The sequence below is a fragment of the Chrysemys picta genome, chromosome 12 (genome assembly GCF_011386835.1).
Source record: "Chrysemys picta bellii isolate R12L10 chromosome 12, ASM1138683v2, whole genome shotgun sequence".
NCBI classification, from domain to species: domain Eukaryota; kingdom Metazoa; phylum Chordata; order Testudines; family Emydidae; genus Chrysemys; species Chrysemys picta.
In genome coordinates this window covers 27,794,580-27,813,076 of record NC_088802.1, presented here as the reverse complement: position 1 = coordinate 27,813,076, position 18,497 = coordinate 27,794,580, and the positions used below count along the sequence as shown (strand labels likewise).

Here is an 18,497-nt window from a genome sequence, read left to right as displayed (position 1 = left end):
ACTGTTTGCAAGTGGTTTGAGATCTTTGGCTGAAAAGAGCTTTGCAAGTGCAAACTGCCATTGCTGCTGTGAGCAATTCCTTGGTCAGCAGCAGATCAGAATTCCAAGGCAAAATGAATCACAAGAACTTGTCTCTAGTGACATTTTTGATTGTCTAGGACTACCACCGTGGAAAAAGAGGCAAGACTCGCAGCACCCTCATGCTGACATACAGCAATGTGGCTGTTCATGCTCCAAAAGAGCAGCTTCTCTCCCGAGTAGAGGCAGACATCACAGGGAACATCCTTCACCATTACAGAGCCAGTTGTCAGGTAAGAGCTTTTGTGTGATAAGTGTTAGGGGCATTACCCTGAAGTTATAGCATTGCCTCTGAGTTTATAGAGAGTGGGCTTGTGTTTTCTAAAACTCTCCTTTGAGCAATAATTTGTCACATAACTCAAATTTAAAACTGTAATGGACGGAGCGTGAGCTGTCACATGTTGTATCATTTTTGTTGCTCTTCTTTGTATTTTCTCTCATTTCTCTGTATTCTTCTGAAATTCTGTAGACCACAGCTACACAGTAATTCAGATGCAGTCAGACTCAGGCTATTCAGAATAACACTCTAACTCCCCTATTATGTATGTGTATCTAGCGCTATCTCTCACTACCCAAGAGAGACTAGTGCTAGCTTGTATTTAGTTGATTTGCTGTTACTCTGTTTCTTGGACACACTACTTCCCTTACCTCTTATCTGTCTTCTTGTTTGTCTGTGTGCTCCTTATTTCTGTTCCCTAGGGGTCTGACTGCTGGCACTGACTCTCATCTCCGTGCAACCTCTCCACGTCACTTTGCCATTCAATTCTGCCCTGTCTGACTGGGACTCTCATTTAGGCATTGTCAAAAACAGTTGAACCAAACTGATATCTTCTAGTAGTTCACAAATGCAAATATTATGTAGTGTGGCCCCTGATATTGACCTCTGCAAAACACCCCCTCTGGATACATTTCCTGCCTTTTGGAAGATTTAACAATAGTGATTTCTCTCTGCTCCATATTCACCAGCCAGGACATTTTGAGGATGTGTGTTATGTTGGACATACATTGCTAAGAGCTGTTTTGCATTTTGTTTTTCAGGTGCTGGGCATCACTGTTATGAACAAGGTAAATTCTAAATAATCTGCTCTCAGGTCTTGCATTTTCTATACACAAGTTGCTTGTTTAAATTGCACAGAGCTTGATTTCCTTGCTACATCAAGCAGGAGTCCTGGCTGCCCTGGTGTAAGTGGACCTGGATTTATTTGATGAACCTGGGTTTTCTTTTCTTCTGAGGTGGGTGCAGAGCTGGGGTCCTCTGCCTTCTGGGGTCTGCGGACACCTCTCTCCTTTCCTGAGGCTAGATTTAATTCCTGATCTTTATCTTCTAGACTCTGGTTCTCCTCTCAGTTTCTCATCCACATCCTCTTGTTTCTCCTTCTGGATTATGTAGGACATGTACCTAAAATTAACCCTCATCCAGAATGTCACGGAGATTAGCTGTGCCATCTTGGAGACCAGAGACTCCCAGGAGTTCGAATTCTCTTACAAACAGGAGCTCCTTGGCTACATGCTGGTGAGTGATTAGGAGTTTTGAGGACTGAAGTTCAAAGGAGTTTGTTGTAATGCAATAAGACTGGTTTTCCAGGGAGATGTTATTTTATCCATTGGCTGTGACTGTACTACTGCAGTCTCATGAGCTACCTGCATGGCACCCCGAATGCTGGGTCCACTCTGAGCTCGGCAGGGATGCTGACATATTGTGGGCTGTAATGGGAAGGAATGGCTTGTGTCTGGTGAGTTATATTTTTGTCCTCCGTATAGCCTGCAGATGGCCCTACGGTCCATTTCAGAGGCAGAGAGCCTGCTGAGCCCGGTGTCTGTTTATTGGTCTGGCATATGGCCCTATTTCAGGGTGTGAGAGGAAGACCTCTCTGCCTTTCAAATCCATTTCCCATTTTTTATGTCCCTATTAATGCATTTCAGGACTTCATTAAAAAGGAACCACTGGATTCCCTGGCATCTCCAGTTCGCTACAAGGCAATTCTTGCCATTGAACATCTGAGGTAGGCTATTTTCTGCCACATTTACTGGCACTGTGATGACTTCTTATTTGTTAATTCATGAGTGTCAGGTTGGGAGCAATCTGATGCCTGCAGGGTTTGACTCACATGCTGCTCACCAGCAGAACTTTCGTTCTTGAGGGTTTGAATGTGTCCATTTGGAGGTTTGTGCTTGAAAGACACAAGACTGGAGGTTGTGGGGCATGCAGTACAATGGAGGAGAGTTCAGATGGGGAGGGAGGTGTCTGGCTAGCTGGCAGGGAGAAGGAAGCTTGTGGGTTTCTCTAAAAAGGGGACTTGAAGCTTTAGCTTTACTTCTAGATGAGCCAATACTTAATAACGGTGCAAAGAGGTGCTCAGCTGCAAAGTGAAGGATTGTTTGCATTTGGGGTTCTAGACTGGGGCACTCTCTAACCATTGGACCCACTCTTTTACTTGGAGGTGGTACTGTGTCTAATGCATGACTTTTCTCTCTTTCTTCTGCCAGCAAACTCAAACCATCTTTGACCTTGGAGGAAAACCGTGAGCTCCTTGATCAGTGTTTCAAAAGTTTATTTCCCCTTTCTCCCTTGGAGAAGACAAAAGAGGAAGGCGAGACAGCAAAGGATGCTCTGCATATACAGGTACGTGACAACAATTCTCCTCTGGCACCATCCACTGTATTTCTGCCCAGCAGGCACTGGGTGATGGCAGTCACACATGGCCTCCCTGGCAAGGTTATGGTTAGCTTTCCCCGGCCCACACACACAAATGATCTGTGCTGAGCCTCACTCCTTCTCTTCTGGTTTCAGTCACTGTACGTGAGATCCTTGGAAGCCCTTGCCAAGCTAATGGAGGAAGAACCAACCGCAGACTGGTTCCAAGAAATGTTTGAAGTGAGTAGACCATTGAACCGCGGTGGAGATTGTTTCTTGTGTTACAGCAGGGAAGAGTCAGAGATTTAGGGGGTCAAGCTTCAGTTGTGGAGGAATTTTCCACAACGGAGTTAATTTTAGGGAGAAAGCACTACATTCTTCCTTGTGATAAGTGGGCATGTGCCCCATTGAAATACATGGAAGCTATGCCATTTTATGCCAGGGCTGGATTGAGATTGAGTTCTTACAATGGAGTTGACACTACTTGGACCGGCAAGAAAATCACCACTGCAGTAGCCGAATCCAAGAGAACCAGTTGAAACTGATCACTTCTTCTAAGAGGAATTCATTAATATTGAGTTAAGCCCTGTGTATGGAAACTCATTCAGAGGAGACTTCCTGTTCCTCAGACATGAACAGAATATCTTGAAGAGCTGAGGGGTGGGGAGTTTGATGCACCTTCAGTATAAAAATGAAGTTATAAAAGGAGCTGGGCTGGGGGGGACTTCTCTGCTCTTATTCAAATTAATAAAAAGAAATGCTCCTCTCTGTCATTTTGCCACTCGACGTGGGAGAAGTTGCCCAGGAAACAGACCACAGCAGCAGACATCAAACAGCATGCAATGTGCTAGACAATGTCCCATCAGACAGTCTACAGCAGACATCACATACACGGGCCCAGATTCATCTCTCATGTAACTCCTTTGGCTTCAATCACCAGAGGTGAATCTGGTCCCTTGGACTTGTATATCTAAGGGGCCCTTCCATTAGACTTGTAATTCCTTTGCTACACCGAGGTCAGATGCTTTGGAGAGGGATTTTAGTGACAATTAAACCTGTTTAAGAGGAACCTTTGGGAGGGATTTTCTGGTACTAACTCTGTCCATTCCCCTGCCCCAACTCTGCCCCCTCCTCTGAGCACCCCGCATTCCCCCTCCTGCTCTGATCTTGGTTGGGGGTTGCTAAGTGCTTCCCTGCTCCCCACTCGCCCCGCAGCCCCTATGCCCTTGCCTGCCCTGCTCCTCCTCACCCTGCAGCCTCTGCACCCCCCCGCCCCTGCAGCCTCTGCACCCCCTGCTCCCCACTCGCCCTGCAGCCTCTGCGCCCCCTGCCCCTGCAGCCTCTACACACACACACCCCGCCCCTGCCCTGCTCCCCCCGCTCACCCGGCAGAGGGAGAGCTGCAGGCGCCACGTGGAATCAAACACAGCCCAGCTGCTCTGTGCGGGAGGAGGGAGCGGGGGAGGGGGAGGGACTCTGGCTGCTAGAGGCCCTAGTGGCTGCAAGCGGCTTTCAATCAGGCCAGGCATCCAATCAGCCACGCTGCACAAGGGGAAGGGGGAAATCCCGGACATTTCTACTTGATTAGAAATCCCCCCCGGATGGCCATTTAACACTGAAAAAGCCGGACATGTCCGGGGAAACCCGGACGGATGGTAACCCTAACTACTAAGGACATGGTTCAGTTCAGGGAAGGAGTGGGAGAGACAAAGGGTCTTGCAGGCCAGCACCCAGCTGCTGACTGCCTATCAAGAGGCAGTTAATAGCACAGTGAGTATAGCCTCTTACTCTTCCTTGAGCTGACTTCCCTGCTTATATCAGATCTGACACTCAACGCAAATGCATGAAAAACGCTTCCAGGGCAGCAGCTGGGATCTCAAGGTGACTAAGATCCCCCTGCTTCCAGAAGAGAGGTTTACACAACAATGCTGTGACCACACTCCGGGCAGACTGCAAGAAGTAGAGGGCAGACAATCCCCCAAACTGATGGTTTATTCTATAATTAGATTCACCAAGTCAACAACAGAAGAGCTCCCACCCTAGTTAACAAGATGCCAAAAGCAGTCCCCTTTTGGCAGTCCAGATCTTGGCTCCCATCTAAACATCCATGTCTTGGAAGAAGGGGGAGGGATAGCTCAGTGGTTTGAGCAGTGGCCTGCTAAACCCAGTATTGTAAATTCAATCCTTAAGGAGGCCATTTAGGGAAGTGGGGTAAAAATCTCTCTGGGGATTAGTCCTGCTTTGAGCACGGGGTTAGACTAGATGACCTCCTCAGGTCCCTTCCAACCCTGATATTCCATGTCTAATATAGTGAGGGGTTACTGAAAACCTGGCTCACCATATGTGAAGTTCACTGATCATAAAGGACCAGATGCTTATCCCCAGGTCAATATGAATCTCAGGTCTTTCCCAAATATCATGCTGTCAGCTAGTCCTTAATAACTAAATCTAAGTTTTATTGTTAAAAGAAAGAAGAGAGTTACAAATGTTTAAATGATCAATATCCATACAAGTGACTTTCAATGTTCATAGTTCAAGATCACAACAGTGATGGAATAAACTGCTGATTTGTAAAAGTCTCTCTGGAATCATCCCAACAGATCAGAATCCAAAGGCAGCTTAGATGTAAAGTCTGTTAGTTTTTCCATGCACTTTCAAGGTTATTCCAAATGATTATTTGGAAAATCTCTGTCCTATGGCTTACACTTTCCCTGTTCAAAGTTTAAGCAGACTAGAGATGATAGGCTCAGGCCCGAGCTTCTCTTTTATAGCTATTCTAGCAGGCTGACAAGCCTACCTCACAGAAATTGTCACAGAAGGACCTTCCCCCAATGCAGATCACCTGTTGTACTTTGCTTTGAAGATAATCTTCTATTATCATTCTATTAACACAGTAAACTAGTTACATTCCTTCACATAAGGTAATTAGCCGTTCTTCCATTATAACACAGATAGTTAAGCTGAAGATAATGTAGAAATGATTGGTTTCCTGGAGTGTCTTACATCTTTGATTTTAAGGTTAACTGAACACCTTGCATACATAATAAAGGCAATTAAGACATGAAAGGGAATTAGCATCTACAAGCTAATTTGGTTACATTGTGAAACTTCTAACCGGGTATAGATAAACACAGACAAATACACGTAGCCTCTATTGTTCATTTTTGAATGAGTTGATGATTGCTAGACTAATACATCTCTTAGAAATTCACATGCAAGTGAACTGTCTTGATACAGTAGAAGCGCCTCTTGTTAAGTTATGGGTCATACACAGGTCGACTGGTCTGCCAGTGTCACAAATGCATTCTTGGTTCTTATGCTCCCAGGATGCTAAAGCTGAATTTCTATTTAATCAGCTAAGAACATAAAACATAAGAATGGCTATCCTGGATCCCCCAGAAGAATGGTTCATCTAGCCCAGTATCCTGTCTTCTGACAGTGGTGGGTGCCAGATGCTTAAGAGGGAATGAACAGAACAAGGCAATTGTCAAGTGAACCATCCCCTGTTGAAAGAAGAAGTGGGCTGTAGTCCACGAAAGCTTATGCTCTAATAAATTTGTTAGTCTCTAAGGTGCCACAAGTACTCCTGTTCTTTTTGCGGATACAGACTAACACGGCTGCTACTCTGAAAAAAAACATCCCCTGTTGGACAGTCCCAGCCCCAACTTCTGGCAGTCAGAGGTTTAGGGTATGTCTACACTACGAGAGTAGTTCGATTTCACTTAAATCGAATATGTGGAATTGATATTACAAAGTCGAACGTGTGTATCCACACTAAGGACAGTAATTCGACTGTGTGAGTCCACACTAACGGGGCAAGCGTCGACATTGGAAGCGGTGCACTGTGGGCAGCTATCCCACAGTTCCCGCAGTCCCCGCTGCCCATTGGAATTCTGGGTCGAGCCCCCCAATGCCTGCTGGGGAAAAAAATGTGTTGAGGGTGGTTTTGGGTAACTGTCGTCATCCAACCGTCACTCCCGCCCTCCCTCCCTGAAAGCGCCGGCGGGCAATCAGTTCGCGCACTTTTCTGCTAAGTGACACCGAGGACGCCACAGCACTGTGAGCATGGAGCCCGCTGCGACCATCGCTGCAGTTGTGGCCGCTGTCAACACCTCGCACCTTATCAGCCACATTTTCCAGAGGCAGATGCTGAGAAATCGGGCGAGGAGGCTACGGCAGCGCGATGAGGACATGAAGTCTGAGAGTGGCACAGACCTGTCACAAAGCACGGAACCCCGCGCCGTGGACATCATGGTGGCACTGGGTCGTGTTGATGCCGTGGAACAGCGATTCTGGGCACGTGAAACAAGCACGGACTGGTGGGACCGCATAGTGCTGCAGGTCTGGGATGAATCCCAGTGGCTGAGAAACTTTCGCATGCGGAAGGGAACTTTCCTTGAACTTTGTGAGTTGCTGTCCCCTGTCCTGAAGCGCAAGGACACCCAGATGCGAGCAGCCCTGACTGTCCAGAAGCGAGTGGCCATAGCCCTCTGGAAGCTTGCAACGCCAGACAGCTACCGGTCAGTCGCGAACCACTTTGGCATGGGCAAATCTACCGTGGGGGTTGTTGTGATGCAAGTAGCCAACGCAATCGTTGATGTACTGCTGTCAAAGGTAGTGACCCTGGGAAACGTGGAGGTCATCATAGATGGCTGCGCCGCGATGGGATTCCCAAACTGCGGTGGGGCTATAGATGGAACTCACATCCCTATCTTGGGACCAGACCACCAGGCCAGCCAGTACATTAACCGAAAGGGCTACTTTTCAATGGTGCTGGAAGCACTGGTGGACCATAGGGGACGTTTTACCAACATCAACGTCGGATGGCCGGGCAAGGTTCATGACGCTCGTGTTTTCAGGAACTCTGGTCTTTTTAGACGGCTGCAGGAAGGTATTTACTTCCCGGACCACAAAATAACTGTTGGGGCTGTGGAGATGCCTATAGTGATCCTCGGGGACCCAGCCTACCCGCTAATGCCCTGGCTTATGAAGCCCTATACAGGCGCCCTGGACACTGAAAAGGAACTCTTCAACTACCGGCTGAGCAAGTGCAGAATGGTGGTGGAGTGTGCTTTTGGACGTCTCAAGGGGAGATGGAGAAGCTTACTGACTCGCTCTGATCTCAGCGAAACCAATATCCCCATTGTTATTGCAGCTTGCTGTGTGCTCCACAATCTCTGTGAGAGCAAGGGGGAGATCTTTATGGTGGGGTGGGAGGTTGAGGCAAGTCGCCTGGCTGCTGATTACGCCCAGCCAGACAGCCGTGTGATTAGAAGAGCCCAGCGGGACGCACTGTGCATCCGGGAGGCTTTGAAAGCTAGGTTCCTGATTGAGCAGGGTAACCTGTGACTATTTAGTTTGTTTACAGAGAAGCTGAACCTGCCCCCGTTTCTTTACCCAGTGAATGTTCACTATCCTCTCCAGTTTCATACCCCGTTCACCCCCTTCCAACCCACGTTTAAAAATAAAATCACTGAAAATTTGTTAATGAACAACGTTTTCTTTATTACTGTTTTCAGGGTAAAGTGTTGAAACTGGGACGCAGACTGTGGTGGGGAGCGGGTGTAGTGTAGTGATGCAAAGGACGCTTCTAAACTCGAGGAATGACAGGCTCCTGCTTCTACAGTGGTCCGCACTGGTGGACTGATTCAACGGAGCCTGCCACCCCTCCTGTTCGGGACTCTGTGTGTGGGGGCTATGTGACTTTGTGGCAGGGGGAGGACGGTTACAGATCCCCTGCTGCATGGCTCTGTGATCCAGGATAAGGACCGCTGCATAAGATCTCTAACCGCCCTCCCCCGCCACAAAGTCACATAGCCCCCCCCCCCCGAAAATGAAAACCACCTCCCAGACTGACCAGGGTGCCTAGTGACTGCACTGTGTGTGTGACCTGCTGCTGAACCTGCCCCCATGTCTGTACCAACCCCCTTCCCCCCCCTTCAAACAGACTGTCCTCTAAAAAAACATGATGGAAACAGTAATTAACAGAAACGTATTTTTTATTAGCAACTAGACAGTTAGGGGATGAAACTGGGATGGGGGCTTGGGTGAGGCGGGAAGGAAAGGACTTCTCAAATTTTGGGGAATGACAGCCTTCTGGTACTTGAGCACTCTGCAGGGGTAGAGTGACAGTTTTCATGGACTCTGCAGCCCCTCCTTCTTGGTATTTTGGGTGAGGGGGTATGGGACTTTGTGGCGGGGGACAGTGGTTACAGATAGACTGCAGTGGGGCTCTGTCCTCCTGCCTCCAGTCCTGCAGAACATCCACAAGGCGCCGGAGCGTGTCCATTTGCTCCCTCATTAGTCCAAGCAGCGTTTGAGTCGCCTGCTGGTCTTCCTGCCGCCACCTCTCCTCCTGTTCACTGTGTGCTCGCTGGTATTGGGACATGTTCTCCCTCCATTGGGTCTGCTGGGTTGCCTCGGCTCGGGAGCAGCCCATAAGTTCTGAGAACATGTCGTCCCGTGTCCTTTTCTTTCTACGCCTAATCTGCGCCAGCCTCTGGGAGTCTGATGACCGGGTAGGTCGGGAGACAGTCACAGCTGTGGGATGGGAATTCCTCAGAAAGATAAATTTTTTGGTGAACAAAGAAAATAGTCTTTCTCTGTGAACAAGACCATTCATAGCACCTATCACATGCGCACTCAGGACAAGGTCGAATTTTCGGCCTTCGCATTCAGTCCCTGGGGTCTTGCAGTGCAGATCACAGAAGCGGAACAGGACAGCGGAATTTGGGTAGCAGGCTGACATGGTAAGGCCGTAGACTTGTGGAAGCTTAAAACTTTAATAACACCACTGCCCTACTTTCACGTTCAAAGCAATGCTCCTAGCGTTGGCCAGTTCCTGCTGCCAGCAATCTGGCAAGCATGAACTGTGCCCCTGTCCCATCCCCTCGTGGCTGTCCCCGGGAAAGATCCCTCTATGCTGCCCCACTCCCGCCTCCACCGCCTGGCTGTAAACTGCTGATTGCAATTCTGTAAAGGAACAGGCAAGCAGTCCCAATACTAACATTCCCCTAATTCAAAGCAGGTGACCATGAGCGACATCACTCTGATGAGGATTTCAGACAGCGATAAAGAACGCATGCTTCGTGAAAGCCTGCAAAGACCAGGGCCCTATGCTGCCATGCTGTGCAAGGCAATGATACCGGACTACTTGATGATAGCCTGGCGCGGAAACGTTTCATACTACGGAGGACACAACAAGGCCGCTCTCCTAAGGAACCTCATGCAAAGGCTTTCCAATTACCTCCAGGAGAGCTTCATGGAGATGTCCCATGAGGATTTCTGCTCTATCCCCGGACATATAGACCAAATTTTACTGTAGCTGCACTGGCAAGGACTAAACAGTAGAGCGCCTAGGGCAAACCAATCAAGAGAAACCGGACATTGTTTGATTTTTTTGCAGCAGTTGCACTGCCAAAGACTAAAACTTTAAGTGCCTAGGACAATCTAATCATGAAAAACCCACAGTTAATATTAATGTTCTGTTCTAAATAAATGTTTACATGTTTAAAACACTTACCGGCTGATCCTTCCCCTGATTCTGGGTCCGGGTTAACACCTGGGGACGGTTGGTAGGGGATCTCTGTGAGGGTGATGAAGAGATCCTGGCTGTCTGGGAAATCAGCATTGTAAGCGCTGTCAACTGCCTCGTCCTCCTCATCTCCTTCCTCATCTTCCCCATCCACTACCATCTCCGAGGAAGCGGGCGTCGACAATATCCCATCCTCAGAGTCCACGGTCAGTGGTGGGGTAGTGGTGGCGGCCGCACCTAGGATGGAATGCAGTGCCTTGTAGAAACGGCATGTCTGGGGCTGGGATCCGGAGCGTCCGTTTGCCTCTTTGGTCTTCTGGTACCCTTGTCTCAGCTCCTTGATTTTCACGTGGCACTGCGTTGCATCCGGGCTGTATCCTCTCTCTGTCATGGCTTTTGAGATCTTCTCATAGATCTTTGCATTCCGTCTTTTTGATCGCAGCTCCGAAAGCACAGACTCATCGCCCCACACAGCGATCAGATCCAAGACTTCCCGATCAGTCCATGCTGGGGCCCTCTTTCTATTCTGAGATTGCATGGCCATCTCTGCTGGAGAGCTCTGCATCGTTGCCAGTGCTGCTGAGCTCGCCACGATGTCCAAACAGGAAATGAGATTCAAACTGCCCAGACAGGAAAAGGAATTCAAATTTTCCCGGGGCTTTTCCAGTGTGGCTGGTCAGAGCATTCGAGCTCGGACTGCTGTCCAGAGCGTCAACAGAGTGGTGCACTGTGGGATAGCTTCCGGAGCTATTAGTGTTGATTTCCATCCACACCTACCCTAATTCGACATGGCCATGTCGAATTTAGCGCTACTCCCCTCGTTGGGGAGGAGTACCGAAGTCGAATTTAAGAGACCTCTATGTTGAACTAAATAGCTTTGTTGTGTGGACGGGTGCAGGGTTAATTTGATTTAACGCTGCTAAATTCGACATAACCTCCTAGTGTAGACCAGGCCTTAGAGACACCCAGATCATGGGGTTGCATCCCTAACCATGTTAGCTAATAGCCATTGATGGACCTATCCTCCGTGAATTCATCTAATTCTTTTTTGAAGTCAGTTATACTTTTGGCCTTCACAACATCTCCCTGGCAATGAGTTCCACACGTTGACTGCATTGTGTGAAGAAATGCTTCCTTTTGTTTGTTTTAAACCTGCTACCTATTAATTTCATTGGGTGACCCCTTGTTCCTGTGTTATGTGAAGGGCTAAATAACACTTCCTTATTGACTTTCTCTACACCAGTCATGATTTTATAGTTCTCTATCATATTCCCTCTTAGTCGTCTCTTTTCCAAGCTTAAAAGTCCCTGTCTTTTTAATCTCTCCTTGTACGAGAAGTTGTCCCATACGCCTAATAATTTTTGTTGCTCTTCTCTGTATTTCTTCCAATTCTAACATATCTTTTTTGAGATGAGATGACCAAAACTGCACGCAGTATTCAAGGTGTGGGGGTACTGTAGATTTATATAGTGGCATAATGATATTTACTGTCTTATTATCGATCCCTTTCCTAATGGTTCCTAAAATGTTGTTATGGTTTTTGACTTCACGTTGAGCAGATGCTTTCAGAGAACTGTACACAATGACTCTGAGGACTCTTTCTTGAGTGATAACAGCTAATTTAGACCCCATCCGTTTGTATGTACAATTGGGGTTTTCCAATGTGCATTACCCAGTTCAGTACAGGAATCAGAGGCACAATGTTATCAGATGTGACTGTCATTTTGGGTAGGCTCATTGATTAGGGTTACTCTTCTGGGGGAGGGGAAGTTTTCTGTAATTCTATTAATATGCTGCTTATGTCACTTGTGTGTTCATATGGAGCTCTACTCCTTCTTTCTACAAGTCCCCTCCCAATGGAGCTATCCTGCAGGACCTAGGTTCCCCAGGGCTAATAACTAGAACTAGATGAAGATGCGCACACACACACACTAGCAGAGCAAGTCAATCAGCACTCCCCAGCTGATCCCCTCATATGTCCCTGTATTCAGTGGGCTGGGTTAAGCAGCACTTTCAAGCTGGTACCCTTATGTGCCCCTGGTCTCAATAGGCTGGGTTGAACAGCACTTTCAGCTGCCCCTCCCTTATGTGCCCCAAGTTTAACACGTCCCTATCACACTTTCACATTACAATTGTACTGGGAGTAACACACTTGATGAGCAAACCCCACAGTATTTTGGGGCACTACAGAGATCTTTAGCTTAGGTACAAGAAGCATTGCTGCAGAGTAAATGGGGGAAGCTAAGAACACAAAAGAGTAAAATTCAGAGAGAGAGAGAGAGAGAGAGAGAGAGAGGCAACCAGCTGAACCATAAAAGTTATTTATTGAATAAAAGTTATTTATTGAATAATAGTGATAACTACACAAGGAGGGCTAAACAAACATAACAGTTACATTTTAAAGGTTAATACCTGAGGTAGAAAAGAAAAGAGAGAGAGAGAGAGAGAGCGAGAGAGAGATGGATCTCACCCACTCCATGAGGCTTGAACTGGTCGGGGTTCCCAGGTGATGGTGGTAGCTCAGGGTCCTGAGTGCTGGAGACAGGAAGAGCCCCCAGCACGATCAGTCAGGAGATGGAATCCCAGTGGAACTGATGCAGAGTTTAGGTCTATACATCAGAATCCTTACTTGAGCATAGGTCGGGGGTTTTGTAGAGAAAATACAATGGCTCAAGGGAGAACACTAGATTTGTTTATGGGTAAACTGATGGCTCAAGGATTTTCTTTAGGCTAGGCCAGGGGTAGGGAACCTATGGCACACGTGCCAAAGGCAGCACGCGAGCTGATTTTCAATGGCACTCACTGCCCGGGTCCTGGACACCAGTCCCAGGGGCTCTACATTTTAATTTAATTATAAATGAAACTTCTTAAACATTTTAAAAACCTTATTTACTTTACATACAACAATAGTTTAGTTATATATTATAGACTTATAGAAAGAGACCTTCTAAAAACATTAAAATGTATTACTGGCACGTGAAACCTTAAATGAGAGTGAATAAATGAAGACTTGGCACACCACTTCTGAAAGGTTGCCGACCCCTGGGCTAGACAATAGGAGCTGATCACTCTTGGCTATGGGTGTTGTTTTCTTCCAGGGAGCTCACAAGGCAACTAGGCTGCTTCAGTATTTTGGGATATCAATCAAAGATTTATTACTAGAATTGCTCTGATCATTGCTGAGCTGGGTGTGTGCAGGCATAAGTTCATTAGCATCTGGAGCAGGGATTCCCATGCTGCAGTGCGTCCCCACTTTTCTGGTCCAAGAGTTCAGTGCGGTTCTCTGTTCTTCATTCTGTATGCTAATCCCTATCCCATCTTTAATGCAGATGAGGCTAGGGGAGTTATCTCTGTTCTTCATTCTGTATGCAAAAATGGAGACGTCTTAATCTTGTCACCCTTGTCAGGAGGGGTCTAGGTGTGTCTCCCCATTGTTCTCTGCAAGCCTTTTCTCCGATCGGTTTTGGTTCAAACAGAGACGGGGGTGAGGGGTGTCCTTCTTGAATCACACAGGCTAGATACTGCGCCCTGGTTCCCCAAAAACACAGAGCTGACTGGTATCAACAATAAGGATGGCAAGTGAAGGCTAGTACAGCTGGAGAACATTCATTCTTCATTCTTTTGTAATTAGACTCAGGAAACTTTTAATCGGTTTGGATCTCTGATTGGACGAATAGCACCATACAGCTGTGATTCACTGGCCACATCCAGTCAGTGGGTGGTTGACTGTATCAGCTGCCTTCTCTGTATACAAGGTGAGGAGACCATTAGCAGGTATAAGTAATTCTTCACCATTAGCAGGTATAAGTAACTCTTCACCTTCTTTCACTGTTGTAATGTCCATTTTTCTGCCTGTCTAGTTCTTTCTGTCCTGTCTGTTGGCACTTAGATAACAGAATGGTGGGCATCTTGTAAATACCTCATTAGAAGAGAAGATTATGATGTGTAAAGAGCCTAGCACACTTTTGGGAACTGTACAAATAATAAATGGTCTGCATACAGGTAGATAACTGCTAAATTCCTTAGGGCTTGTCTACACAGGGACACTAAGGAAAGTTTAATCCAAATGAACTAAAGGTGTAAATTTAAAGTGGCATTAAACACATGTGTGGATGCTCTGATTCTGAATTAAAATGACCCTTATCAATTTTAGTGAATTACATGAATTAAACTAACCTGAAATAAGGCCCCTTTAATTCTAAATAAGTATGTCCCCATAGGTGTTTAATGAAGTTTAACTAATGCATTTTGAAAATGAATTTGGATTAGCTTTCTTGACTATCTCCATGTAGACAAGCCCTTGGTACTAAACATTTTCATTCTCTTTACCCTGCCACTGGCTGTATTGGAGGGGTTTCCTGGAATAATTCTTTAAACAAAAAGTTCTTCCAGCAACCCTCTGTCATGAGCATTCAAAGCTACTGGAGTAAGTGTAGGTCATTTTCCCCTCTGTGAAAGAGTAGGATATTCTTTTCACCTAATGGTTAGATGTAAAGGGATAGGGCTTGGTTATCGTTTAAGGCCATTTCCAATTAGGGTGACCAAACAGCAAATATGAAAACTCGGGATGGTGGTGGGGGGGTAGTAGGAGTCTATATAAGAAAAAGACCCCCCAAATCGGAACTATCCCTATAAAATCGGGACATCTGGTCACCTTATTTCCAATTATTATTAATCAGTCCTAAAAAACAGTGTTGGTGATTCAGAAACAGAAGAAGGGACTCCAATCTTTGCATGTACAAGATAGAAATCCCAGCATTGTTTAGAAGTGACTGATGAGCCTGGGTTTCCTGCCGAAGTTTTTGTCCAGCCCCATCTCTTTTACAATGAGAGTTTGGTGGAGGGATTCACCTCTACATTGGAACCTGAGATCTATCTGCATGACTTGTACTTGACTATGAGATTAGATTTAAATACTGAGAGCAGAGAGGCTACTGAAACCAGACACACCCAGAAAGCTGCTCCAAACTGAATACAGTACTTGTTCAATCCTGTATCATTCACAACAACATACCACTACTGTTAACTTTCAGACATTTAGGGTGTAATCCTGACTCCATTACAGTCAACAGGAGTTTTGCCATTGACTTTGATGGGGCCAAGATTTTACACTATGCTGATAACAGCATAGCACATGGATCCTTCTGTATGAATATCCATGCAATAGAGGTTCAGTTTCATTAATCGTTACAGTACTTTTTCTCCTTTTCTCCACTCCAGGCCAGTCCATGAACCTGGGGTCAGCGGCGGAGGAGCTGAGATGTCTTCGTGAAGCACTAACAGCTCCAGACCCTGAGGCTCTGTTTCAGGCATCTTCCAAAATGGCCAGGGTAACTGACTCAAAAAGCTTGTGCGGATGTTCTAGTGACGGGGCACTATTCATTTTACATTTAAGCTTTTATGATGCCTTTCCGTACTTGGAGTGAGCTGTGGGAGCGGGGCATTCATTGCTAGTAACCAGCAAGATGCTTTTCATAGATGTGTGCTATGAATGCCATGTAAAAACCAGATTCCACAGAATGTTGCACGCACATGAAAATACGCACGCAGCTGCGCACACATGTACCTATCCAGCCATCCATGAGAAAAAACTGTGTTAGTGGAACATCAAGCTGAGAAACCACCCAGTCTTCATTCTGTCACTTTGTGGGTTTGCCTTAGCCTATATTTGTGTGCATGCCTCTCTTTACTTCATTTTATAAGTTGTAAAAAGATGCAGTGTATATAAGAGAATACAAACTGGAAATTTACCTCCTGCATATCCAGTACAATGTGCTAACTGTGCAACAGAGGCTTTGCCTCTAACCTGATATCATTAGTGTAGAATACAAAAATGTCGTATATAGACTGTAGAGAGAATTGTAATCACAAATGGCTCATTAGACATGAGGCTAATTAACAATTTGTTGATGCATATATCTTTTCATAGAGATATTAGGCCTCCATTTTTAAAAAGCCAGACATCATTGCAGTCTCTCCTGTTTTTGATTAGTTCCTAGGTTGTTAGTGAGTACTTTCCCTCAGAACAGACCACGGATTTTATTAAGGCCACATTGTGTGGTATGTTGTCTGCCAGCCCCACCGGTGCCACGGCAGCTGGACTGTGGATGAAGATCATCCTGAAGGAGTGTGGAGATGCCATGCTGGACAAGGTAAAACGGGAAACTGGAGAGGTTTTCTGCCTAAACTCTAGGCTTTTAGATCTTTGCCCTTATGTGTAATGAACAAAAATCTTGCTGTTTCTCCCCCTCAGACATAGAGTCGATTCCATCTCTGTTCCTACCCTAAGATAGGCAATGGCAGAATCAATCACAGTAGACAGAGATAATCCAAGGGAAAAGGAAGATGGTTGGTCATTTATTTGTCTAGCTTGTTGCCACAGTATTCAGCCAAGAAAGGCTTGAAAAAACAGACTCTGGGGAAAATACAACAAGACAGAATGACTGGCACTTGGAATCATCCAGTTATTAGGAGGCCTATGGCTAAGGGCTACCTGGATAAAAATAGCACTGTAGTCATTCCCAGTCAATCTGGAGCCTGGGATCTGAGACCCACCCTCTTGCCAGGTTTCAGAGCCTGGGCTCCAGCCCAACCAGGAACAGCTACACTTTTACACTGCTGTGGGATTTTTTTTGCTGTGTAGACATACCCTTTAAGAATAGAAGGGGGGAGGGAGGGAGAAAACTATAGTGTCTTTGGGATCCACTATTTATATGCCTTATTCTGGAGCCCAGTGCGTTAGGGCTAGATGAAAGGAGCACTCCACAAATCTTCTAACAAGGCTGGTGAAAGGTCTCAGGACAGGGAACCCTCGCAGCAGAACTGCCATGTTTGCACAGTGTTTTGAAGATGTGAAGGGCTAGGAGTGAATATGAGAGGTCATCAACTGTTCACAGTCCCAGGCATTTGCACACTGTGTTTAAAGCACTTGCATATTTTGTCGTTGTTTATGAACTCCGCATTCTTCGAGGCAAATGGTCAGATTTGGCTGCTTAAATCACACCTGCAAAATGTGAGCAAGCAAAGCCTTCTTTTGTGCATGCGAACTGGTTTATTTAATGCATAGCTGGGCACCACCACATTAAATTACCTGGTATGTATATGTGTGTGTCAGTGTTAGTTTTTACAGCCAAGTGTGGGCAATTTTTGTGGGTTAAATTTATGCAGACATATTTGAACATTTGTTTCTTGAAGTGAAGAATTTCTAAAAAAGCAACAACTGGCTAAATGGCTAAATAAAGGTTTTGATTCTGTAGAATGAATGGAGAGAAAGAAAAAGGGACATTTCTTTCTGGTTTTGTTCCTTCCAGGTGCCAGATATCCTGGTTATAATATATAGCCACATGCCTACCATCCAGGAGGGCAGCTTGAGGCAGTTCCTGGTGGAGGCGGTGTCCATTTTAGCTCACCGTGACCTAGACACAGTGATCTCCAGCCTCCTCGGCGAACATCTGCCAATGGACAGGTATATACCGCTACCTATTGCATTCATCTTGGTGAAACATGGATCCCACAGCTTTACTGGGAGATGTAGGGCTTTATTTAAGCAGCAAACAGTTTGGGATAATTCCTAAAGGTTAATAGCCTGGGTCTTTCTGCAGAAAGGTCCAAGAGCATGTTAAGGTGGGGTGCGGAGAGAAACTAAATGTCATTCTGTTTCCATTAATTAATAGCTGTTTTGATATCCTAAAGACCTATCTTTACTGGTATAACTGGAGTGTATTGTTGGAAACATCTACCTCTCTAGACACCTGAATTGACCTCACTCTGGAAATTAGCAGTGGAAGTTGGTTTCCTGGTAGCATGACAGCTTCAAGTCCAAATCCCTGGCTGATTACAAAGAATAGAGCCAACATTATCATCAGACCTCTGCTTGGTATCAGTGAGGGTGTGGCTGGTAGAATAGAGTTGCTGCCTGGGTACTTAAAACTGGACTGGAAGCAGATCCCTGAAGGCCGCCGTCCACGCGCTCTACGTGGACACCCTGAAGAAAAAAAACGGACCAGGGTAAGGCCTTTGAAGTAACCAGCAAGTGGGACTCCAGCAACCACTTCCTCCCCACGGGCAGCTTCACCCGGTTCTTTCATTTAAAGATCCCTAACTGAGTTATCAGTTATCAGTGCTGGAATCTAAGACCATAAGGTCCATCTAGCCCAGTATTCTGTCTTCCGACAGTGGCCAGTGCCATATGCTCCAGAGGGAATGAACAGAACAGGCAATTGTCAAGTGATCCGTCCCCTGTTGTCCAAT

At 46.2% G+C, this 18,497-nt stretch overlaps 1 protein-coding gene across 1 annotated transcript; it reads left to right on the top strand.

Moving 5' to 3' along the window:
* Window positions 1-1,471: 1,471 nt before the first annotated feature.
* On the top strand, window positions 1,472-17,830 carry LOC122173003 (maestro heat-like repeat-containing protein family member 2B). Its single transcript, XM_065562977.1, has 8 exons — window positions 1,472-1,591; window positions 2,002-2,081; window positions 2,566-2,701; window positions 2,870-2,953; window positions 13,879-14,002; window positions 15,468-15,577; window positions 16,240-16,399; window positions 17,558-17,830. The coding sequence occupies exons 1-7, from the start codon at window positions 1,472-1,474 to the stop codon at window positions 16,252-16,254; spliced, it is 669 nt and encodes a 222-aa protein (XP_065419049.1). The 3' UTR covers window positions 16,255-16,399; window positions 17,558-17,830.
* The last annotated feature ends 667 nt before the right edge of the window (window positions 17,831-18,497 follow it).

Coding starts and splice junctions, on each gene's coding strand:
- LOC122173003 (XM_065562977.1), top strand. CDS start 1,472: ATGTACCTAAAATTAACCCTCATCCAGAATGTCACGGAGATTAGCTGT. Junction 1,592..2,001: donor AGCTCCTTGGCTACATGCTG/GTGAGTGATTAG, acceptor AATGCATTTCAG/GACTTCATTAAAAAGGAACC. Junction 2,954..13,878: donor GGTTCCAAGAAATGTTTGAA/GTGAGTAGACCA, acceptor TTTTGTAATTAG/ACTCAGGAAACTTTTAATCG.